General features: G+C 34.7%; 1 protein-coding gene across 1 annotated transcript in view; it reads right to left on the reverse strand.

The window, feature by feature from the left end:
- LOC124355117 (prickle planar cell polarity protein 3-like) overlaps positions 1–26,048 on the reverse strand; it is a 76,219-nt gene that overhangs the window by 11,963 nt on the left and 38,208 nt on the right. The window contains exon 2 of the mRNA XM_046806076.1: positions 15,869–16,097. Coding sequence (XP_046662032.1) covers positions 15,869–16,097 — 229 coding nt within the window. The remainder of the gene's footprint in view (positions 1–15,868; positions 16,098–26,048) is intronic.

The raw sequence follows: 26,048 nt of genomic DNA on the forward strand, positions 1-26,048 counted from the left end.
CCGGGACCAAGGGAGGCACCCCGAGACCCTGCCTGGGCAGATGCGGCGTGTGGCGCGGCGGGCGGCGGGCTATCGTCATCATTCATTCCACAAAGGTGACTGGACATCCAGTGATATCATCTGTGAACCATGGTGCCCGGGCTACCAGCTCTACAAGCAGACGCGCTCTTTCTCAAACCTTTTGCACATTTTAGACAGTACCCGGTCTCCGAGTGGCCTAAGGCATCGAACTTTGGGTTGAGTTTGGGATAGTGCAGTGTGACATGCAGTCTGTGACCGTTGTACTTCTTATCAGTAACGTACCCCATGTACTGTACCGATTCTCTCCCTTATCCTGTTTGATAAGATCCTTGAAGAGGCCGGTGGTCCATGAGGACGGGCAGGATAAGGCTAAAAAGTGATCGACCTGCACTTCACCAAGAAACAATTAATAGAGACCTATTACTTAAAACTCCTTCAACTTCAGTTTCTCTGTACTGACTCCTCGGCATTATGTTCAGTCCAAACAGGTTGAAATCGACTACGAGACACATGCGTCTCGTACATCACTACAAGACTACTTGCTACAAGTGGGAGACGCCGCGCCGTGTCGGTTGCCAAGTATCAGAGACGGATGGAAGTGCATGTACTGAAATACAAATCTGCGGCAGACGATAGTTACAGTAAGTCTCATTATGCAGTAAGTGACACGGTGGGGGCGGCCTTATCCGGTGCTAGTAGACTGTCGCACAAGAGCTAATCTTACAGACTGGTCAGGGCGCACGTAATAATCTAAGAGCCAATTTGGAATGTATAAGCACAAAAGATGGTTTTTCGTGAAATCAACAGAGGTATTTCACCTAAGAGAGATATCATCGCCAGTTGTATTACTTTTAGTGGAGGTCAAAATAGAAAACAGTTTCAAAAGGTTTTAAAATATTATACAAAATGGTTTCCCTCAGAATATATTTTCTTGCTCTTGTTTTCAGCTTGAAAACTCTGAAATACCGTAATAATAGTTGTGTACGTGTAAGACAATTAGGCGAAGAGACTAAAAATCGCAGCTTTCAACCAAAAAGTTCGGTCGTTTTATGGTTGGCTGATGTAACATTCATAATCGACAGTTGGTTTTAAACGTGTAAAGCTAAAACATAGCATCCATTTCGAAATCCTTTTTGACTGCCACCAAACCAAAACGACCACGACTGATCATCGATTCCTTTCTTAAGGGAGAAATCATCTACCAATTTCACACAAAAACAGGTTATCTGTGTATACACTGCAAATACGCCTCGGCTCCTGAATATTGTAAACGCGTGTACGAAAGAGTCTACGAACTGTGTGTTTTTCTCGGCAGTGTCATTCTGCATGAGTTATTTGAACACCACAGATATGGTCGAATACCGTGATAACCAGCCATTGATGTCGGCACTGTCCTAAAAGTACAAAATTGACGTCCATGGCACAGAACAATGTTTAACATAAAAGATTACTCAATGTGGAAAACTTTTCGTCTCCCATCACTGGAGTACTTTATGAATCTGACGGCGGGACTCTGAATAATTTCCGCCTGAATCTCGATTCATTATGAGAATCGCCGCTAGAATGCTCTAACATAACATGAATTTTGAACGGTGGTTACAGTCCGTGAACCCTTCTTACCCGGTGAAATTGGGTGAATTATATGATATCGGTATTACCAACCTCTTGTTGTCCCTTACGGAGAGAATTAAAAAAGAAATAAATGATCGGAAGTAAGAAGTGAGAATTTAATGCTATATTTCGCCTATTCCAGTAATATCCACATGTTTCCGTTTATGTTTCCTTCTTACCCGGTGAATTTTTGTGAATCGTATGTATCATTGTCGGTATTAGCAACCTCTTGTTGTCCCTTAAGGAGAAAATGAGAAAAAAAAGAAATGAATGGTCGGGAGTAAGATGTGATACTTTAATGCTATGTTTCGCCTACTCCCCTCTTATCCACATGTTTCCGTTTATGTTTCCTTCTTACCCGGTGAATTTTTGTGAATTATATGTATTATTGTCGGTATTAGCAAACTCTTGTTGTCCCTTACGGAGAGAATGAGAAAAAAAGAAATGAATGGTCGGGAGTAAGATGTGATACTTTAATGATATATTTCGCCTATTCCCCTCTTATCAACATGTTTCCGTTTGTGTTGCTAATAATTCTCAAATAAAAATAAAACAGAAAAAATATAAACATTAACAGTTAAGAACACATATAAGACCAAGATTTCTAACAATACAAAGGATTTTCAATGTCAGTGTTATTGTGAGTGGTTAAGTCCTTCCAGGAAGTTGTTGTACTCTATTTTTATTTTTATGTTATTGACTGACCAGTTCCGTTACTGGACGGGTTTCCTAACAAGCTCGTCTTTGTTTGCTCGCTTGTTGTCTGCTTCATTACAATTTTTTACTACTTACACTGTCTGCTTCCACCGTTACCTCTTTGCTACATTCTAGAAAGCACGGTCACGTAGAATTTTTTCATAGGAAAAACTTGTGTCATTTAACACCTTGAGTGCCAACTTGACTCTTGACTGTTTCTAGATGCTACTCACAGTTTACACGTGACTCTGGCACTGCAAATGTTTTATTACTACGGACTTATATTACAATTCTTAATGGAATATCTAAAAGAACATATTGTTGCGGTACTCATAAACAATAACCAAATTTGGAACTAGAGAAGTTTTGTTACTTCTTTTGTGAGTTCGTGTAGGAGAGATACACTAAAACATATGTCTTTAAAAACTAATTAAATCCTGGTGGGAATATAGTTTAGTTCTCAGGCAATTCAGTTGTGTTTAGATATTAATAATGTGCAAATTACCGACTTAATATAATTAACTACCTTAGAAAGTTACATTTATTTCAAAATATTTAGCTGAATTAAACCGAGAATTCATTAGATAAGTAATGTAAGATAAAAAGAGACTTTACAAGGAATTTCTTCTTTTACTTGGAAGAGTTCTCTTCAGACAAGTCGACTCTTACAAAGTAATACGTTATGTTTATTGCGACTTCCATATTCTATTATACTTCCATATTGAAACCAGCAGTTCGCCCATCACTCAACTCAAGTCTTGTCTCCAGTTACAAAATGGCGGCTGGTTCTGCTGGCACTCGCTCTGTTATTATTATGATTATTGTGCACCGCGGGAGAGGCGACCGTCTCGAACAAGACAAATTACTGTAAAATCGTGTAATAAGTTAAAGACTGACTGGTGGTAACCGGTCTGGACTGGTAACCTTTCGACCGATCGCTGTGCTGCTTGGCCACTCAAAATATGTAAAAACGTTCCAGACTTTACATGTTTGGCCGATTTTGTCAGTGATAATGTAAGATAACCATTTATTTTTACTACCTGCATTATTTACCAAAGCTATTTCCTGCACTTTACTGCAAATTAAAAAAATTTATCAAACTATCTTAAAAAACTTCTACTAAACCTAAATTTAACAAACTCATCTGTATTTAATTAATATTATGACACTGTGTTTATATTTAATTTTGAAAATCAGTTCATTGTTTTGGTTTATACTGTAGGCTTTGGATGATTATAATAAATATCACTTTAGGAAGTATAACTGTTAGAAATACTATTAGGTTTTAATTTTTAAATAGTATTTATTTCAATATCTTTGAAAAACAAGAGGGGAATTTCGGTGATCATAAATATAGTTAGTTATTAAATAATTGTATACGTTATTAATTTCTAATTATTAAAAGCGTATAATTAATTCTAAAAGTTTACTAATTTTGTAAATAAATCTGATTTACCTCATTAAAAAGTGAAATTAGCATATAGGAAAGGAAATACGCACCCTACCAGTGGCTCATATAGAATATTCATCGATTGGTGTACGTGTGGCATACTTTGTTACCTGTTTGTTGAATATTCAACTAGGTACGGTCTCGAATCTATTCACAGGATGATACTACATACCGCTCGACACTTGCCATGTTCGATTACTTTCTAACCAGTCACTCTGTTATGTTGTAAAACCAAATTTGTCGTAAATACATTTAATTGTAAAACAAATTATGATATACCTTAATTTTCAAATTACAAAAAGCTGTAGTCCGACATAGTTTACACTTTATTCAAAGACCTGAAACCATTTTTGGCCTGAATTTGAAAAGACACACTAATTACGTACGAGAGTAACTTGTCTAAAGTTTGCCCAGGAATATAGTTCAGTAATACAGTATGTTACAATATAAAATACTTTTGTAATCTTTCTTTAAACTTTGTTATTGAATAGATAATGTAATAATAATCAAAACAATCTGAAGCATGCTTATAATCTAAGACAATAATTTACTCCAGACACATATAAGAAGTATGTTAAGAAAGGAGATATGAACTTTGATATATTATAAATGAATAGTTTTTGTTGCATTTTAAACTTAAGCCGACAATCATCATATTTAGAGACCCTCACCAGGCCAGGGACAAGACTACGACTGTATAACGAGAGTTTTCAAGTTCGTCTTCCATGGGTGGTAGTCAAAATTTACAAATGAAATTGGACCCTTATCCCTTCATACGTTTAGCATAATTAACTTAAATGCCTTTGATGTCAAATGAATCTCCCTATAAAAATATTCTTGAGAGTTCCTTAAGTGTACGTTTGCTCACAAAACACAATAATGAAATGGTTTTTCTGATAAACTGTTACAAAATTAAAGATGTTGGCCAAATAATGCATAATTACACTAATGCATTTATATATTCATCAGAATAGCTTCGATAAGAAGATAATTAGTCAGTTATTAACCAAGAAAATATTCAATTGATAATTGCATGAAAGAGGTGCAGCAAAGTGGGCGAAATGATACGGGAATAACTGCTAATCTGAGATCGGACCCACCCCGACCGGCCGTGCCGCAGAACCACTCCAATAACCGTCACTAACCACTGGGTTCCGAACCCGTTAGTTCTGATTCCATCGGCCCATTCCTTTTCCTTAAAATCATCAACCGTCAGATCCAACTTGTTCTCGTCAAATTTTAAAAATCTATTTACTAAAAATCTAATTATTTTAATTACTAAATTCAATAAAATATTATAACACATCCTCCTCAATTCTCCGATTAAATTGCAATGATGTCAGATGTTATTTCCGGGAAAACCCAATGGGCATGTGATTCTGCAATCGGAGTTAAATTAGTTTCTTTTAATGTTTTTACTTCTTATCACAGCCCTTCTTTAAAAACAAGACTATTATTTTAGACTATTATATTGATAAATAGACTAACTATTTTATTATCATTAGTCATTATAATTATATGAAATTGCGCTAGTTTATAGTAAAATTAAAAATAATATATAGAAAATAAATTTTAATGAGATCCACAGACAAATGAACGAAGATAGATATCCAACTTGTACTGAATTAATAAAGATTATACTGAAGAAATGAGTTTTTTGTTTAGAAAAGTTGAACTTCCTTGAGCACACTTTATTTAAAACACGCCTGGTTACAGGCATCAAAAATTATTATTGTGTTTTTTTAACTAGCCAAGTTTAAAACAATTCATGCAGAAAAGTAGTATGGAAATTTTGTATAGTAGTTTGAGCGTTTCTGATTTAAACTAATCCGTACCACTCACATTTTCCAAAATCTACCTAGTGTGCATAGAATTTGGAAACCGAATATCGTAAGGCTCAGGGAAGGAAAACATCATGTTATTTAGATATCATTCACCTTAACTGGAAATTAAATGTAAAAACATTTTCAGATTTCAAATATACAAGCATTTATAATTAAATTCTATAATTTACTAATTCGTTTTGCAGGTCATTCTGATATTTTTTTACTAATAGATCTCTAGATTTTGTTTTACGTGTTTTCCCGTCATCAAATGAACACCAACAAAACTGAAAATGCTTAAGTATGTTATTGAGTGATTTAAATCTCAAATTCAGGTCTTTAATTACCTCAAATAAATTTTTTAGAAAATATTCTTTAAACAACGCTTTTTACATTGACCAATAGTGTTTTCGTCTGTAAATTCTTTACAAGTTATTCTTTTGCGCTTTTCGCCTTATTTTATTGTTATATTCAGTAAAACAATATTTTCTACTGTAATATTAGATTTACAAATTTTTTTAGTTTCTTACCCTTCTTTCACAAGCTCTAAAGTTCACTAACTAGGCCCCGTTTTAGCTGGGCGACGAGAAATCTTTTGACAACACAACCGATGGCAAAAATAGTGTTAACAGTGTTCTGAACAGATGACGGCGACAAGGGGAGGCGACACGTGTCGTGTCGCTGTTGTATCGCGATCAACAACCGAACGTTTGTCTCCGGTTGCAAAAACCGGCAGTGTCGCGTCGCTCGCCCAGCTCATGTCTCACCGAAGTGTTTGTGGTATTGGCTGTTGCTGTTGGAGGTGCACCGCCCGCCGTGCTGATCGCAGTGCCGACAGAATTTTGTCGCCCAGGTGCGACGGGGTCTAGGTTCTTACTGGTCACATCACTTATCGTGCCAAGAAGCCTGAATTACACTGTTCTCCTCAGAGACATCAATACTTTTGAAGCTTTTAACTTAATAAATCACAACTAAACAGTCATACCATCTCTTATATTTTGTGTTACAAATGTAGAGTTATTATATTGACTGATCTGTCGAATTGGATTTTATCCCGACCCGAGAGCCCTCTGCAGGGCCGAGTTCCGCAAAAATATCCGAGAAAAACTGGTCTGACTACGGTCCCGAGTAGAGGAATGAGATAACTGGAGGGAAATAGGTGACATTTAGGTAAAATAAATAATTTTCTAAAGAAACATTTTCTAAAAATCATGTCGTTTTCGTAAATTATATTTCATAAAAAAGTAATAATTCCTTAAGTTTTAAATCATTCAAACACATGTCACTTCCTTATGCAGGCCCACACAACTCCAACATTCACGTTTTTATTTTCAGCCCTATACATTTGGGCCTGGTTACTAAATACTACCTGATTTCCAACCATAAAGGCTTGTAATAACTGGTGGGGTGGTAAAATCAGTCTTCAATGAACTGATCTTAAAGGGCTATAACTTTAAAAGAAAAAATTATTCCAACCAAAACCAGACTGCATCATCTTAAACACAATCTAAGTATGTACCTTAATATTCTTTCGTATTTTTCGAATCAGTAGGAGAACGTGACGATAATCGCATTTTCCTGGATCTTCCATTAACTTACATCTGACTATCGTGACTGCCTTAGAGAAAGCAAACATTAAGTGCATCTTTAACCTTGCGACCTTCTGTAGACATGCAGTGTGTTCACGTTATTGCAGTAAGTTTACTAGGAGAGTGGATTATAAATACGTGCGGAGTAATATTGATAACCGGTTCAGTAAGTGCGTTGTGAAAAGATGGTTAAGATAATTTAAAAACCGGTTGACGTAAGGTCATACCTTTGATACGCAGAGAGTATAAAATGCTGTTATTTATGTGACGGGCATGCATAATCAGATTATCCATACATATCAGGTATGGAGTCAGGTCGTGGTAGACGTACCGGTTGTTCTCGATTTGGTATTTAAGCTATGTCAATTTTGAATTGTTACGATTTATGACTGACATTATGTGTTCCCTCTAAGCAAGAATGGCGCCCAGATTACTTCCGCTATTATGTTCCAAACAACTAAAACAAAACTTCAGGGCCAATATTAAGGCTTAATACTTTGAATGTTTCGTCCCAATGCGTCAGTAGCACAGAGATGCAATAAAAAATCATTTGTGTCTCAATGTGATTAAAAGATATTTATGTAAAATTACAGTGAAGATTTCTAAATTAATATATAATGGTGTTAAGTGTATATATTTAAGTGATTATACTTAAATGCTATTTTGGATTTATGTTTGAATTATTTTACTTATTGAAAACAATTAAATAATTATATAAATAGATTTTAAGAACGTTATTCGTCCACTGATGTAAACAATAATAAGTTCACATATGTAACTTAAAACAATACTAGATTTTGCCTTTACGTCACAACGGAACTTTTCATGTCTCAAATAAACTAAACTCAAACATAGCTTTCTTATCTAAGTGTTCTAATAATTAGTTCTCTTCTTTAAATGTAAAGCAAATTATAAAGAAAAGTCGATATTTTTTTAATATTTTAAGGTAGGAAAATATAATCTAAAGATATACTATAGTTCTATTTCAATTTCTAGTTCCAGAAATAAAATTCATCAATAATGCTGATGCCATTCATGACTCCACAGTCAGGTGATATAAGCATAAGTATAAGCATAACAAGATAAGTATAAATAATATGGACTACAAGCTGTATTTAACAATTTAATCAATTTAATTCCTAATATATTGCCGTTTGGTTTTGTAAGGTATCTCAGAGTATTCTTACGCTTTATAAGGCAACATATGTCTCACTATAGTACGAGATATGTCGTTATAAGCCAGGTTGTTTGGTTTTGTAAGGTATTCCAGTGCATACTCACGCTTTATAAGGCAACATATGTCTCACTATAGTACGAGATATGTCGTTGTAAGCCAGGTTGTTTGGTTTTGTAAGGTATTCCAGTGCATACTTACGCTTTATAAGGCAACATACGTCTCACTATAGTACGAGATATGTCGTTTGTAAGCCCAGGTTGTTTGGTTTTGTAAGGTATTCCAGTGCATACTTACGCTTTATAAGGCAACATACGTCTCACTATAGTACGAGATATGTCGTTGTAAGCTGGTTGTTTGGTTTTGTAAGGTATTCCAGTGCATACTTACGCTTTATAAGGCAAACATACGTCTCACTATAGTACGAGATATGTCGTTGTAAGCCAGGTTGTTTGTTTTTGTAAGGTAATTCCAGTGCATACTTACGCTTTTTAAGGCAACATATGTCTCACTATAGTACGAGATATGTCTTGTAAGCTTGGTTTTTGTATTGTAAGGTATTCCAGTGCATACTCACGCTTTATAAGGCAACATATGTCTCACTATAGTACGAGATATGTCGTTGTAAGCCAGGTTGTTTGGTTTTGTAAGGTATTTCAGTTCATGCTCACGCTTTATAAGGCAACATATGTCTCACTATAGTACGAGATATGTCGTTGTAAGCCAGGTTGTTTGGTTTTGTAAGGTATTCCAGTGCATACTCACGCTTTATAAGGCAACATATGTCTCACTATAGTACGAGATATGTCGTTGTAAGCCTGGTTGTTTGGTTTTGTAAGGTATAACAGTGTATACTCACGCTTTATAAGGCAAGCCTGGCCGTTTGATTTTACCATTTAGTAAGAATGTAAAGACATGTCATTAATTCAATACTAGTATTTCCTAAAATAATCTTCTATATTTTCCTAAGTGCCATAAACAATAGTTTTTCAGAAATCAGGATTGCTCGGAACTAGCATTAAGTTCCAGAATACTTTTGAATGTTACTTTTTAGCTGTTGTTTTGTGGTTTGTTTTGTTGTGCATGTATAAAAAACATGCGAGGACCGTGCTAGCTTCAGGACGGGGGTTAGGGGCTTGCTGTGCGGTGACTTGTGGTGCTGCTTGGTGTGGTCATGTGGTAAATCGGTGTGTTAAGAGTGATTGAATGTTTCTTGCTTCTTGCTTTTCATTTTGAATTTTTTTGTAGTTCTCATAATATGTATACAGTTTTTCTATTGTATTTTAAGTTAGATATTCATTTCACTATATAGATTTTTAGTTTAAGATAATTTAATTTTGTATAAGTTAAGCATATTTGTTTTTTATATTTAAAGAATAAGTTAATAATTTACCACAATTGTATTAAACTATTGTAAATTTACTTTATACAATATGATGTTGAGTGGTAGAGAGGTCTTGATAACCCTAACTCTGCCTTAAAATATTTTTCTGTTATTTTAGCTTCAGATTATATTCCTGAACGAACATCACAGACCTCTCCAGATGGTTTGGTATAGGTCAGTACAAATACTTGTATAACTCGATAGGGGTTTGAAGAAACAAGTTGAAATTGTACAAAACACTTACATTAACACACTAGCATATTTTTAACGAAACTTTAGATGTATTGAAATTGCAGCATTTCCAAAGACAACGTAGGCTATTAAAATGTCCATTAAAACCCTCAAACAATTTTTGAGTTTTTAATTATATTGTAAGACATAGAAAGAGACAGCATAAAAAGTTAAAGAAACTTTTTGTTAATTTTGACATGAACAAATCATTTGAAGAAGTTAGAGCCATTCATGGAGCTGCCTTGCATCTACATACTGTAAAAAGTTCATATCCTTATCTTTAACCGTTTTTATTTGGGCCTGATCATAAAGTACGCCTTGATTCTGGATTACATTTCTTTGATTATATTAGTTACACATAATTTATATAGTTGTGTAACTAATATAGTGAAAGACCTCGTGAAATGATCAAAAGAAATTTGTTCAAGGGTTCATTTTTTCATAAACGGTATTTTAAAGGGCTGTGACCAAACTTTTGTTTGACATTTTTTTAATTGTTCCTACTAATCAATTTGCACCACCTGCCCTAACTCTCCAGATCAAATGTAACTAAACGAAAATATGTGGTTGTTATAACCAGTTCTCAATTATTATTTAAATCTCTATAGTTATTTTGTTTCCTGGCAGGAACTTTTTGTATTCTCTTTGTAATTTTACTGATTACAATAGAGTCAACCTCTATTTTCCCTGGGTTGTGATTCAGAATATGTTGCCCTGGAGAACCATCCCTAGCGTCTCTCGTGTTCTGAACAAACGAAAATATTATTTCACATTTCCACATCACGGTGAGTTATTTTAACATCGGACATTTCTTCATAATATTACACCTTTGATTCTAGAATTTACATGCTATAGGGTGTTTTTTTTAATACAGAGAAAATCCTTGATTTCCAGTAGAATCAAAACCTTTCTTTTCACCTTTTCAGAATCATCACTTAACGTTTTTGTGGAATTCACGTGGGCTTGAAGACCTACATGTTGAGAAAAATAGTGCTCTGTGAACTGTATAAATAGTCCAGTTAATGTGTTTCGTAAAGCAGTTGATAGAGGAAGATATTATTATAAAGCATATTTTCACCCATCAGCTAGTACCATAAAAACAAATGTCTGGCTAGAAGTCCCCACCCCTATCCTTCATGTTTTTCAAAAACTTCTTTTCTACAAGTACAATCACTTTAAGATGGACTTCTTACTATATTCTTACATCTAGGTTGCTTAAATAAATAATGAGGATTATTTTCATTTAACTAAACCTTAATTAGGAAGACAATCAGATCTCCAGGGGCTGCATTCCAACCCTACTAAATTAAATGTTGTTCAACAGGTTCACGATATTGGATCTAGAAGGACACCTGCCCCCTTCCCATATGTGTTTTCCTTTATTAATCAGCTATGTCAAATTCCTTTATGTTTGGTTACGTTAGTTTTTACATTCAAACCCAAGTCACTAAGATTTATTTTTGCTAAAATGTATCACTATTTGTCAAACGTCACAATTTTTTGAGGCCTTGAAATAAAAATTAATAATTTGCTTTACGAAGATGGGTGTTTCTATGTTCTTATTTGTTTCGTTTCATTTCCTCATTAACCGAAATAAAGGTTTATCATGGTCAATTTTGATATAAATGTGTCACTGTTCCAGCAAAAAACATTCAAAATGGTGTATTCGATTTTAGGTTGAAGATCGGAGAAAATTTTTATCGCAGCTTGTTAAGATACCACTTCTAAACATAAGAGAAATATACATGTTTTTATATTACCACGAGTAGTAATAGGAATTTGAAGTTGAGTTTAGGAAATCAGACCTAAGGAATTACGGTTGAGAACATGAATTTTGTTTCAAGTACGTACATAAAAGATAACTAGGGGGAATAACATGTATTTATTTATAAATATTAATTTTACTTAAAAAAAAAAAAACAATACTTAAAACATGTTATTTCATTACAAAATATAATTTCCTTACATCAGGAATAAATTTAACATTTATTTTTTTAACATTTTACATTTTCGTCATCAGCCGTTTTTATTTGAGCCTGACTACAAAATTGCCGCAATTTCTACTGAAAATACCTGTAATTCTCCATGGACTTCAAAAAATTCCACTGTCTCCAGAGAAGTTATCTAAAATTATTATCTATGACTTAAAAATTTAAAACATTTTCCACTTGGGTGTTTAAATTCTAGTTATTGTCAAGTACCAAGTACATGTTCTCAGAAGAAGTAATGGCCAGTTAGCTGTAATTAACTTGAAAATGAATATTTCAATTGTTTGCCGTGTTTGGTCTCTATAAACCAGCAGGGTTTAACATAGTCCGAGAGTACCCAGGCCATAGCATCGGCAAGGACAGGTTTAACACGGCTCCGCTCTCTTATTAACCTCTTTATCCCGCTAAATTGAAACTCCGGTTTTACATTTTCAGGAAAATTAATCTTTAATATGGCCGCGAACCGTGATTGGTAGATAGATATCGATCAATCTGGAACACCAAAGTTAGAGCAGCTGGAGCCTCACCAAGCTCGGATGCCGCGATTATACGTACAATAATTGGCCAGCCATTTACTATCGAGGTCAAAAAACAGCTAGTGCTGGTAATAACTATTAGAAAATCTATTCTTCTATTTTCAAAATACTGAAGATCTGAAATTATTCAGAATTCTTACAATAGGGTGAGGAAACAACTATTAAATTAACGTTCAAGAATTTGGTTTGCAATGTATTGTCATGAAATAACAAAATAATTAAGCGTACGGGAACATTAAACATCTTGTTTATCACTAAAGCTATGAAAATACGCCTATCTTCTTCTATAAATGTGTTGAGCCTCACCACTGAAATAAAAAATTGGCATTTTGAAGATTATAAATCTTATTATTCATAGCCGTTAAGTATTCATTGTCTTCATTTCCCATCTTTAGCGTTGAATCTCGCGTTCCATTTGTTTTCACAATTTGGAAAAAAAAAACAGTGAGGAACTGTGTAATGAGACTAATGAGATTTTCGTGATCTTCATGAGAAATAACACTCTACTATTTGTTGAAAATTACTTTAAAACAACGATTAATATCACTGCAAGATATTTGGCGTGTAAACCTAATGTTACAATCACAAAAACACTTTATAAAGATTATAAAATCAATTTTCGGTTGGATCTTTTTTATTGCGGAACCACAACTTTTTAAAACAACTACTTATCTGGAGACAAGGGAAAGGAAAATATTGATAATTCTACGAGGAATAATAGATATTGGATTTTGATAAATTGTGTAACCAAGCCGAAAGAAAAGACGATGATGATAAGAACACATATTTTCTGTAGCATTCATGTCAATTATGCATTCTAGGAATGACACGTTTGCTAACAGTTTGTGACTTGACAAAGTGTTCTTTTTTTATGAAACCATAATTTACGAAAACTACTTAAGAATATACACTTTTTATAACAAAAAATATACTTAATTTCCAATAAGTAAGTTACTTTCATATTCATAATCTTCAGCCTTATTCTGTGTGAAGTTCGATTTTAAGACCTCCTAAATAGTACTTCATTGCATAAGAGTACAAATCCTTCAGCATATCAATAATGTTACATTAACGATTAATTGATTTTGCTGGTTTCAGACCTTTGGCATCTTCCAGACCTCTGATTATACCTGTTTTAATTTAAAAAATAATAACCCAAAATCACCTTAATGGTCAATAAGTAATCCAAACACTCTACTTTGCAAAATTCCAGTCTAGAATAATTTAAAAGCGTTAAGACTTGGTACGCTATGAACTCCCTTGCGCTTACTGCTCTTGTCTAGTCAACCTATAATACACATTTAACGCACCAGATGTTAATTATGTTTAATGTACATAAATATTGTAAAATGGCAAGTATCGATGTAACTATTATGGATAGTTTTGTTCATAATTAATTAATAATAGCCTTGTCAGCAGTAGTAATTTTTACAGCAATAATGACTTTCCAAACATAGCAGGAACATTCAAGTGGAAAATCTTGAACTCAGACATTTTCGATTTATTGCGGATAACGAAGTACCCAATCGATTCCTTCATAGAGATTTTAAAGTCCAATATAGCCCAATTACTTTTACGATGTGAAATTGAGTATTAAGATTTTTCTTGTACGACAGCCGAGGAATTGGCAGGGAAATTAATCAGCCACTTTTACATGTAGCTTCGACAAGGTCCGTCAGATACGGTATCGCCTCACTATCTCCGGCTGTAAAACAACCGTAAACGTCCAGCCTGATTTCTCGCAAATGAAAATTAAGGTTGGGGTGCTAAAACAGGTGATAAAGTGTGGGCCATTACAGGTGACTTGTGTCGGAGGTACAGAGGCTTCAGGCTAGGCGACTGTCCAAGCGCTCTCTCTCTGGTACGTGAACCAGGGCACATGTTCGTGAACAACAATCTATAATGAGCAGAATGTTCCAGTTATCTTTTAGATACAATGACTTTAAAATCAATATTTGAATACTCTTTCTAACCAAAACATTATTTCCAGTTATTTTGAGTGTAATTTTAAATCATCTACAATCAATACAGCCATCAGATAATTGATATTATTACGACAAGATCCCATGGGATAGACATACACTATAAGAACTTCCGCTGGATTTTGAGACTAGTTTTTTAGATTTGCACTACAAAAGAAAACATGTTGAACAAATGTAATCTGAAGTTAAGAGAATTTCTAGAATAAACGATTACGCCTTTTCATGTGTAAAGTCCAAAAATCCTTACTCTAGATAGTGAAAGTAATATGTATAGAATAACACCCGGCCGAGCAAGTCTTCCCTACGAAGTTAAAATCGTAAGTTAAATAAATTTTCCCGACTTTGTACTAAATAAAGTAGTTTTATAAAATAAATTCATCGTTGATAACTGAAACGAAACAATATATGGTTACCTATCAGTCTATCTACTAATTTATTTATTTCTCATTTTGTCGTTGCCATCATGGTTATATAAAAGTCAATTAATAGCTTTACACTGTATTGCTACAAGCATAATGGGGGGGTCCCTACTCTAAACGTCTATGTCAATTAATTTTAGGCCCAATTCACAAACTCTCTGCTGGATTTGGAGATTTATTTCCCATACCCAGCTGACATTACACTTGTGTTCAGTTAGTGTTTAAAGAATTAAGAGTGAAATAACATAATTAACTAGATAATTATGGCTGGCAGTTCCAGCCTCCCATTCTTTTAAGGTGATATGACTGAGGTAGTGCCTATTATCCCTGAACAAAAGGCCGTCCCTACCACCAACTACCCTTAATATTTTGTCACTAGGGAAGCAGCGCAAAGGCCATTTTTTCTTCGCAAAGGGTTTCTTCATCTTCTCGTCTTACGTTGAATTAACCCAACCACTTTCTTTAAAATAAAGTTGTAAAATCTCAACCACTTACTTCATTATTTTCTATATGTTCCAACACCTTGCAGTTCAATACATAATATTCTACAAAGAAAGTACTTGACGTTAATTAAATTACACCAACTATACCTATAGCGTCATTTTTTGTACTTTTACTACAATGCTTGGTTAACTTTAATTTACTAACAAAGAGGTTATATAACGCACCAAATTACATCGATCATCAGAATTTTATGACAATCGGTATATAGGGTTTTCAGCTGAACCGTAGCTAAATAGACTGTATTAGGATCGATAAGTAAATGAGGAAATAGAATATACCTTATCTTAAGGTTATTAGTGTTACGTATAAAATTTGTAATGACAAGCTAACATAATATTTTTAATCGCTTATGTATAACTGACGAGGAAAAGCTTTGGGTTAGTGAGAGATGAATATTGTAATCGAGAGTTTTGAACTATTAAAGCTTGGTATACTATCATATACAAGAGAAAACCCTTACCTGATCAGGCCTAAGGCCCGGCGGAACCCAAGTGTACTCTTCGAGAGCGCACCCTGAGTCATCATCTGACTGAGAGTGCCTTTGGGGCTCCGAGACCAACTTCTCTAGTAATTTGTCAGGGGTGGAGTCCGGGGTCGGTAAGGACGGGGGCCGTAGAGATGGGGAGGCGGGTTGAGACATGATGTCGCTATGCTCCTCCCGGGGACTCTTACAGTTGCGGCAAACCTTCCTGTTGACAAATACATTCATTTAGAGCACATTGGAGAACATTTTGTGTACTTACTTACAGTGGTGCTTCCTAGTGTTGGCAAATATTATTCCCAAATATCGTTTGTGTCAAAAAACTTCTTTCGTATAACTCGTTCTCAAAGGGATATTTAACAATTTATATAGCACGTATTTATTTAGACACATTATCCTGACTTCTTTTTTAAATATATATCGAAGATCCACTTGGAGTAATAAAAATGTTCAGTTTGTTTGAAAACATGCGTATAGAACACATTATCACCAACCATGGGAGAAAATATGAACAAATAGTAAAAGTTATTAGCCCTATGAGGGCTTCACAATTAATGGAATGGAAATTCTAATTTGCGGTTAGTCATCTATGACAAGCAACAATGTCTGTAGCCTTCAAATGGAATAACGAATCCATCACATATTTCCAACAACATTAGTGACAAATCTCAAGATATGTTTCCTCATGTTTTGTTTTCCTGTGATTCAAAAATCAGGTACGGTAATAGTTACTTTAGTAAAAGGTGGAGCTTTAAACCAACAAAAATCACTTCCAAATCCTACTAAGTAAATAGAACGCAAAATGTGTTCTCTAAGGGAATGTTGATACGTAAATACCGCTCAATTATCCTCCACACGCGACACGGTGGTCGAGGAAAGGCACGTAAACCTGCGAGGCAAAGATGGCCGCCTTTCAACAATGAAGTACGACAGGAGACGATGTCACGTCGTAGGACGTGAAGTCGCATCACAAGGACGTGAAGGTGAAGGACATCGCGTTTGTGACACGAATTGATGATTCAATTGGCAGAGGTAGTCGCGAGTCGGGCTGCTTTCACGATTTAAAGGAGTTTAGAGTACTGAATAGAAAGCTGTATTGAATAAGCAAAGGTCTAAATATGGCAAAGGGTATGAGAATTTGATAAACAAAATAATAATTTTATAAGGATAATTCTAGGGTGTAGTTATAAGATAATTATTACAAGTAATTTTTTTTAATCTTAATAAAATATTTTCCATCACTTATGTGGCAAGCACCTGTCTATTTGCACTATCGACGATACGCTTGTATCCAGTTATTGTTGAGGTTTACGAGTAGATAAAAGTTCATGAAGAAATGACAGAACAGGCACAGTACTGAAAAGGGAGGAGGTATGAGTGGATCTAATGAGTACAACTGGTCGAGTACATTGTATTCACTAACCGACCTAGGAATTTGTCCCTCATGGTAAGATTCAAAGGATAGTCAAATCCTTTGCAATCTGCTTTGAAAGAGTCAATATAATGAAGCTCAGAAGAAATTGACAATAATCTCACCAACTGATCTCTCAATAACAGGTTTTCGACTAGCACTAGGCAGCGAATACCGGCCACAAAGTTGATGAGCTGGATGCTCTCTCAGAGCTCTTCCTAGCCACCCTCCTACTCGAACCGTTGCGCAACCATTGTATGGGAAGGGGACAGATCTACAGCAGTCAATTAGCGACCGATAGGTCCACTATCTGACCATTATGTCGACCGCTTCCACGACGATTAGTGCGGCTTGTCGGGCATGGCCACGATAGTCCCGCTGACAAGGTGCAATAATGGGCCACTGTAAATGGCTGTATTATTGTGTTTCTGATCGGCCATTTAATGGACTCTTATCTCCCGCCGTTTCTCTCTTTGTTATGCGATTGTTCAATCCTGGTCGGATGACTGGAATTTTAAATGCTCTGAAGTAGAGGCTGAAAAAAGTCAAGAGGGTATGAGAGAGAGAGAGAGAGAGAGAGAGAGAGAGAGAGAGAGAGAGAGAGAGAGAGAGAGTGTGTGTGTGTGTGTGTTCTGGTAAAATATTTCTCATACATTATTACAACAATAAAAATTATTATTAATGCATCTAGTAGAGTGATAACAGAATCTAGAATTGTTTCTTCCATTTCTCTATTCAGTTCCATTTTATACATACCTTCTTCTTCTCTTCTTTACTCGTTTCAGATTTTCATGGCCTGTTTGAGAAGAGTAAATTCTTATCAACATTATCTGTTGACTTAAGCTGCGTAATATAAATATGGAGAGGTTAACGTAAAGGTATTAGTAGGGAGGCGAATTTTTTTCGGCCCTCATCGTTTTTCTTAATACATTATAGATTTAAACAATTTAAACAGTAGAATATTTTATTCATACAATCACAGAATACAATACTATCAAACTGACTTGTCAGAGTAAAGATCAAACCAATAGTAGGTTGAATGATGTGCTGTCAATGGGATGATTAATTCTCTACATGTTTGCTTACGCTCAGCCAATTCGCGGGGAAGGATGTCGACTGTTATCGAACTTTGTCTTGTTAACGTGGAAAGAAAGTAAAATTCCAAAATTTCATATTAATAGATTAATTTGTTCTAGAAATATCGTAGGGCTGTTAACTTCACTAACGCGCCAGATCCTAGGAGTGACATGCACAGGAATCGACCTCCCTTACTCACGCGGATATGAAGGCACTTGCCTAATTTCATGTCTTGTATATCGTGCGGGTAGTAAAAGCTTCGCTAACTCTCAGCTAAATTCCTTAGATATTGATGCTCTGTCTCCAAATGATGTCTTTATAAAATCTCATGACAAATTTCATGTCCATACCTCAATTGATTCTTGAGATTTCGTGCGGACAATAAAGCTTTGCTAACGCTCAGAAAAATCCCATGGAATCGAACTATATCGCTTTTAACATAAGAGTAGTAACGATATCTCGAGCAAAGTTCACAGCTATTTTCGTTGTCGAGATATCCTGCAAAAAGCACATAGATAAACAACGTTTACTCCCAGGTTGGAACCGGTACCGGATCGAATCTCACAAATTGTAATCTTAGAAAAATGTATACGCCTAAAATTGCCAATACGCAACAAAATGTTTGCCTTTGAAAGCGTTTTTTAGGGCTTACGGAAAGAGCATCGGAAGAAACGACTGGTCCTTTTTTGTATGTAGATCACATATCATAGTTCTCATGTGAATTTATATTTGTTGCTACGACAAACGGTTCTGGCGCTATCGGGGCTAAAAATTACAAACTTTTGGAATTTAAAAGCGTTTTACAGCCAAACCAAAGGATATAGGGGTAAAAGTCACTGATCCTTTATGTAGTTCACTTCCGTTGAACTAGTATTTTTTCGTCAGGTTCGGACTAGCACCTCAACGGTTCACCCGCACGAGCTCTTCTAAAAGTAGGTTAGAACTTGTACACCTGAGTCAAGGATTCAGCTTTACAAGCGACTGTAAAATATATGTAATATATCCAAAATTTTATTATTCTAGACCCAGCGTCTCTAAGAATAAGGTATGGATAGACAAGCATTCGTGACCTTTCGGCCACCCATGACGATTTGATTCACTTAATCTCAGCCAACCATCTTCAGTTTAATGTTCAAAAAGGAGCAACTATTTTTTTAAACCCACTTGACCCAACAATGCGTAAGTGTTTCCAAACACCTAAGAAAAAAATCTACACGATATTCAGCACATTCAAACAATCTCGTCGGTCTGGAGATGCGCGAGATATAAAATATGACCCAAGACGAATAAAAATAACGGCAGTTTATTGCCCATAACGACGTAGCCCGACCAGTCCATTGGGAACGAATCGACCCTAACTGTTTCCCACAGCTAATTTCAGATTTAGTAGCAGTAGAAACCTCCTGATGAGCACATTCTTCCCCAATAAGTAGTTTACTACTAGTACTAACATACTGCTCTCGGCTAGCCCTCCGGTTATTGAATTCAAAATGTTGACGGCCAATTTGAATCCCAGGCAGTCGTGGCATCAGTTTTGAATAAAAGATCAGTTTGTTTCTCGACGTTTGCGTTTGCATACGTATCCGTTCCTGGAAGGAATCCGTGCTCCCCCTTTCAGAGACTATATGTAATGTGATCTCAGTCGGAGATAGCGGCGCGAAAACCTGAAAGTACGACTGACTATATTTAAATATTCCTCAGAACAGACTAGAGGAGGGAGTATATTCGTAGATAAACAAGGTTATCAGTTAGTATTGTTTGATAAGGAAATACTCGTATGAGGCACAATACTCGGTGATTTGTAAGAGAGGGGACTAGACGTTATAGTTACTGATTGAATAAAAGCCCCATTAAATCACATGTTAGAGAAAATTAAAAATACACGCTACATATTCATATGTTAATGATAGCCATACGTACACCTACCATATCTTGTACTCTCTGAAGATAACGCTTCACAATGACCACTGTGACAAATAACAAGAAGAAAGTTTTCTTTAAAATTAAATTACTTTTTTCCTATCAGCCATATATTTTATAGCATATGTCCTGTAAGGTTGAGATATTGTTCTCGCCTTCATTTAATATATGTAAAACGGATATAATATTTTCGTTTAAAATAAATAAATAAATCCCGCATATTGTATTTCGAATTTATTTAAATCTTTCAGTATTAAAGAGGATTTTTATTAAATGTTTTATCTAATTCTTATTAAACATCCTATCTCACCAATAAAATAATGAGATTTATTACAAAACCTGCGCAACAATGAATTATATGTTTCGCTTGCATTATTATTTAATTAGCTGATTCATGCAATGGCTAGAGGAAGAAAACCGGAAGCAAGTGATCCCTACATAGATAAATAATAAGCAAGCTAATTGTGTATGTTGGAATCAAGAACCACAGTTTGGTTGAGATAATAAGGTTTCATTATAATTTTAACACGCCGATTATTTTGAAAATAGATTTGAGTTAAATATAACATCTACTGGGGGAGGGGGAATTTTTACTTCTATATTACAGTATTACACTGTTATTCACTGTTATTACTGTTATTACACTGTTATTTTCAACATTGCATACTAGCGAGCGCCAGTCTGTATCATCTTATCGCTAGCTCTTATTTTCAACTGTAAATCTTGAAGAGATTATTTAAAAATAATTACACAAATTAATTAGAGATGATGTCTCTTATGAAATGTTTACTATTCATTATCAAAGTATGAATTATCGCCTTTACTGTTAAAAATACATAAAATTACTCTTCTCTATCAATTTTAAGGTTTGTTTATTTTAAATTTCACTAAATTTTCCTAGAACATTACAGCACTTATCTATTCAATAGTAGTTTTATTATACTCATGATGTAAACAAAAAGTTTTCAATTGCCACAGCTCAATTTAATATTTATTCAGTGCTGAAGATCTGTGATTTCCACCATGCCCCTTGCTCGCTATAGGAACAAACGGGACGAGATATTGAGTAGCTGCGTTTCCATATTTGCTACGGTCAAGTGACAAGTTGGATGCAAGCACTGTAAGTATGTATACGTGTAAATGTCACATTGAGTTAAGTTTAGTTTACTAAAGTGGTCTGTTGAATAATACGACCAATTGATAAGTGTTATCAAAATAATTTTATTTAATCCTTCCCTTTGCTATATATTAAGGTTGATATAAACATCAAATCTATTCTGAGCTAATATAAAACGAATACGTATTAGGATTTTTGAACATTTAGCCGATGTACTTCATTTCAAATATTGGAATCCATCCTTTACTTCAAGTATAAAAAGACATAGCTTAAAAGATTCATATACCTTAGTAATGAGGAGAAACATAAATCAATACATACTATATACACCAGAGAAGATTAAAGAAATCCCTTTTGTTATATTCTTGTACTACATAATTATGATAAATGTTCACAATCTTGATACCATCAAGTCATATATCATCAATAATAATGTTTAAAGAAAAATACGTATAAACGATAATAAACAACTATCATCAATAACGAAAACAATCATTAATATACAATTAGACGTTAGAAGTTATCATAGATTGTGGAGGATTAGGAGGCCCATCCAAAGTAGGAATTTGTGCAACCACCTGATAGAGGAAATTCAATTCTTAACTGATAACAATGGCAGATGAGGAATATTAGGTAGAGAAGGTGGGATTGGTGAGATCATAATATAGCCAATTAGACTATCTACGGAATATGCCCTCATCACTAGTATTGCTACAAAAACCTACCCCACTAGGACTGCAGGAATTCATTTTCAATGCCATGACACCCACCATATCTAGCTAGACTGGTCAAATGACTTCCTACTAAATAACCAATTATCAAAAACTGCCCTCTTACTTGTAGCAAATCATCCTAACTTTGGATTCTCGTTTGCAGACATTAGAGAGAAACTAAAGATAAAAATGAACGTTTTCCACCTCGGGTGTGAGTTTGTTGAAGGTGAAAAATTTCCGAAATCCTATTATTCTTTCAAATGATTCATCGCCAATAGCAAACTTTGGCTTCAAAGCTATCCAGCACAGTTAAAAATTATCATTTACTCTACTGAAGTAACTTTTACTAGACTTGTAAATGCAAAGAGAAGAAAAGCAGGAAGAAAAAATCGCGAAAAGTGAGAGATGTACAAAAGCGTCAATGCCAAACCCACGCGACAACATTGTAGCAAGCCTGAACAACAGTAATACGTTCTTCAGCATTCCACTAGGCCATGAATCACCACAGCACAGCTCAGTACAACAGCTGGACTGTGGCGGGGTTATGTAAATATGCGGCATCGGTTATTGTGTGCAGCTTTACGACCTCAGTGATCTGAGGACGGGGTGAGGGACCGCCCGAACTGTAGGGGGGGGGGGCGTTGCAATGAGTCTGTGGCTCAAGTACTTTACTGTTCCTTCAGGTGCTCTTTTTGCAAACCTGCTCTACAGAACTGAAAGTTCTTATCTTGTCTATGTAAATGCGGTAACATTTATCTCATATAGGCTTCTATTAAATGTAGATAGTAGACTCTTCAGTTATAAATGATCCATATTAAATATCTAATGCACTCAAAAGAAATGTATACATTTTTTTAATATCTTATCGTATAATTATAATGTATACAGGTATTATATGTGTACAGCTTATATTAGTATATTTGCATGTGTTGTATTTGTAAAACATTTTATTTTTAGTATAAACGGGTCGTTTATTATTAAAGGTGACTAAGAAATTAAGTAATTATATCAATTGGTGCTATTTAATTGTACTTAAATTTGGATTTTTGTTGGATTGTTTTAGTAACTTAGCTATAGTTCAAATGCCTCCCCCGAAGAAAGGAAGAATACATAATGGTATTTCTGCACTAGGAAATATACAGTGTATACTGTGTGTTGTTTTGTCCAATTTGTACTGGTACTCATTGTAATGACAGTATTCTATATTTCACAGTCCAGATCATCTAGTAAATTATTGGTTAAAACACGTTCAGACATGAACTGAAGTTAGTGGGTATAACGTGTTTGACATCTATAATGGTTATTATTTTAAATGGTCGACATCAAAATGCTTGCTCTGCTGTCGAATACTGGTTTGATTACTATGTTTTCAAGGCATTTTAAATAATTATGTAAATAGCTGTGAGCAAATTATATCTACTTTAAAAAATAATCAGTTTTTTATCTAGTAAATTTAGGAAGGGATGATTACTATTCCATACCTTCTGTTATTATAAAAATGTTATAAGGACACAAACGTGATTTAAATCAATATTTTGCTTATTTACTAGCGGACTGAAAAATGAGATTAAATTAATTATCTACTTCGCTGTAATGCACTTTTTGTAGTTGTGTACTTTGAAAAGTTGAAAATACAATGACGTGTAAGTAGAGAGAAATTGTATGTTCTAGGACAACCGTTACACGGCCAAGGTCACACAACATCAACACAAAGGTCAATGACCCCTCGCCCCCCTCGCCCCCCCCCTCCACCCCTCGCCCACAGAGGTCAATGACCCCTCGCCCCCCTCCACCCCGTCGCCCACAGAGGTCAATGACCCCTCGCCCCCCATCCACCCCCTCGCCCACAGAGGTCAATGACCCCTCGCCCCCCTCCACCCCTCGCCCACAGAGGTCAATGACCCCTCGCCCCCCTCCACCTCCAGAGGTCAATGACCTTCAAGGTCATTCGATGACCTTGACTTTGGATTTCAAGGTCACACTATGACCTTGACTTTGGACTTCAAGGTCACCCGATGACCTTGGACCTTGGACTTCAAGGTCACCCGATGACCTTGACCTTGGACTTCAAGGTCACTTAATAGCCTTGACCTTCAGTTGTAAGAACGTTTCGTCATAACACTTGAGTCGTCATACAACTGTGACAACACCTGGCTATACGTAGTTTACTTATTATGTACGTCATACAACTGTGACGTGTTAGCGTAATGATGTAATACTTAGGTTGATTGCGCAGTGTAAACGCGCATGACTAGGAAATACCAGCCACGTGCAGTGCCAGGTTGTTTGTTGCATCAGCATAGGAAATTACCAGTGTGATTAAGCCACGCGCAGTGCAAACTTGTTTGTTGCATCACCATATGAAATACATGTGTACTTTACATCCGCCAGAGATATCAGGTGATTAAAAATATGTTATTATATAAGTATAGGATTAATTTGATTGGTTAAAATTAATATAAATCATGATTCATAAGAATATTTTTTTTTTATTGACGTCATAATTTTTACTATAAAACCGAGTTATTTGTGAACGAAATCATTAGTAACGAACAACATTTCATAAAGTGATTATTTAGTTTGTGTGTGTGTGTGTGTTAATACAGGTAATTAAATATGGAACTTCCTAAAGAAAGGCTATTTCAACTTACCAATGTTTTTTAAAGTTTTTGTGCGAGAACATTTAAATAAAACAAAAGTTGTTTTAGAATTAAACAATCAAACTTTTATATTAGATATTGATAATTGGAAAAAGTTTAAAAAAATATTTTTCTGTTATTGATACTGAATTTAGATTGAGACATAATAATTTCAATGATGATGATGAAGATATAACTGATTGACTTGATTATAGAACAGTATCATTTTCCAATCCTGTAGTCAGTAAATGTTATATGTTAGATGAAGTATGAAGATAGAAAATCCGAATGGGAACAAATTGCAAGAGACAGAGATCGTTTTAGAAAAAAGAATAGCTGAATTTGAAGAAGTGTTTAAATCAATTTTGAAAAAAAAAACCAAGTGCAACGTGAGTGGAAAACTTTCATGTGTGTGTTAATGAAAGACGAGTTGTGAAACTTATACCGTCTCAAGGTCGCCAACTTTGTGAACAGTAATGAGTGATTTAATAAACCATTATATTTCTTCACTTCCACTTGAGTTAAAATTTAAAATATTGCTTAACCTTTCATATGAAGATGTTTATTTTATAGAAAACGATTATTTTTGGTATCTATTTTGTAAAGAACACTGTATTGAAAAAAAACATGCAATATTTTCTTGGAAAAGTAATGTTATTCTTAATAAAACTTTAAATAAAGATTGTGTGCATGTAGTTTCTTTTTATGCATCTAGATTGTATTTGGGTCAAATTTATTCACATCAAATTTCTTCAGATTTTGTAGCTTACGTAGGTAATCATTTACATAAATGGTTACATATATTTTATAAAAAGGGAAATTGTTATGTTGAGGATGGGTGTATTACAAATTATGCAATATTGTAGGTGATACTGAATTTATCTTTCTAGATTATTAGATATTAATATATTACGAAGTGTTACAATAGAATTTTTTGAGAGTCAATTTTTATGATAATCTTAGAATTATAGATTTTTCAGAACACAATGATTATTGTTATGTATCAATATATAAAAATCTTCCAATAAATAACATCACTTTTCAAAAATTTAACGATTTAATATGGTTACTTAAAGAAAAATCAAAATGTAGTTGGTTTTTTAGTTTCAATGAACTGCTACTGTTATTGGTTAAATATGCTTGAGTGATAATATTCAGTTCATATTCATTCTACTTGTTGAACTGAACAGGTAATATGGAGTATTCTTACAGTAAAACTTTTATTGTTACAGGAGATATGAAAGTAGTTGTTAGCGGCTGGCAAAACCAAGTTCAAATTTGT

The sequence above is a fragment of the Homalodisca vitripennis genome, chromosome 2 (genome assembly GCF_021130785.1).
Source record: "Homalodisca vitripennis isolate AUS2020 chromosome 2, UT_GWSS_2.1, whole genome shotgun sequence".
NCBI lineage: Eukaryota > Metazoa > Arthropoda > Insecta > Hemiptera > Cicadellidae > Homalodisca > Homalodisca vitripennis.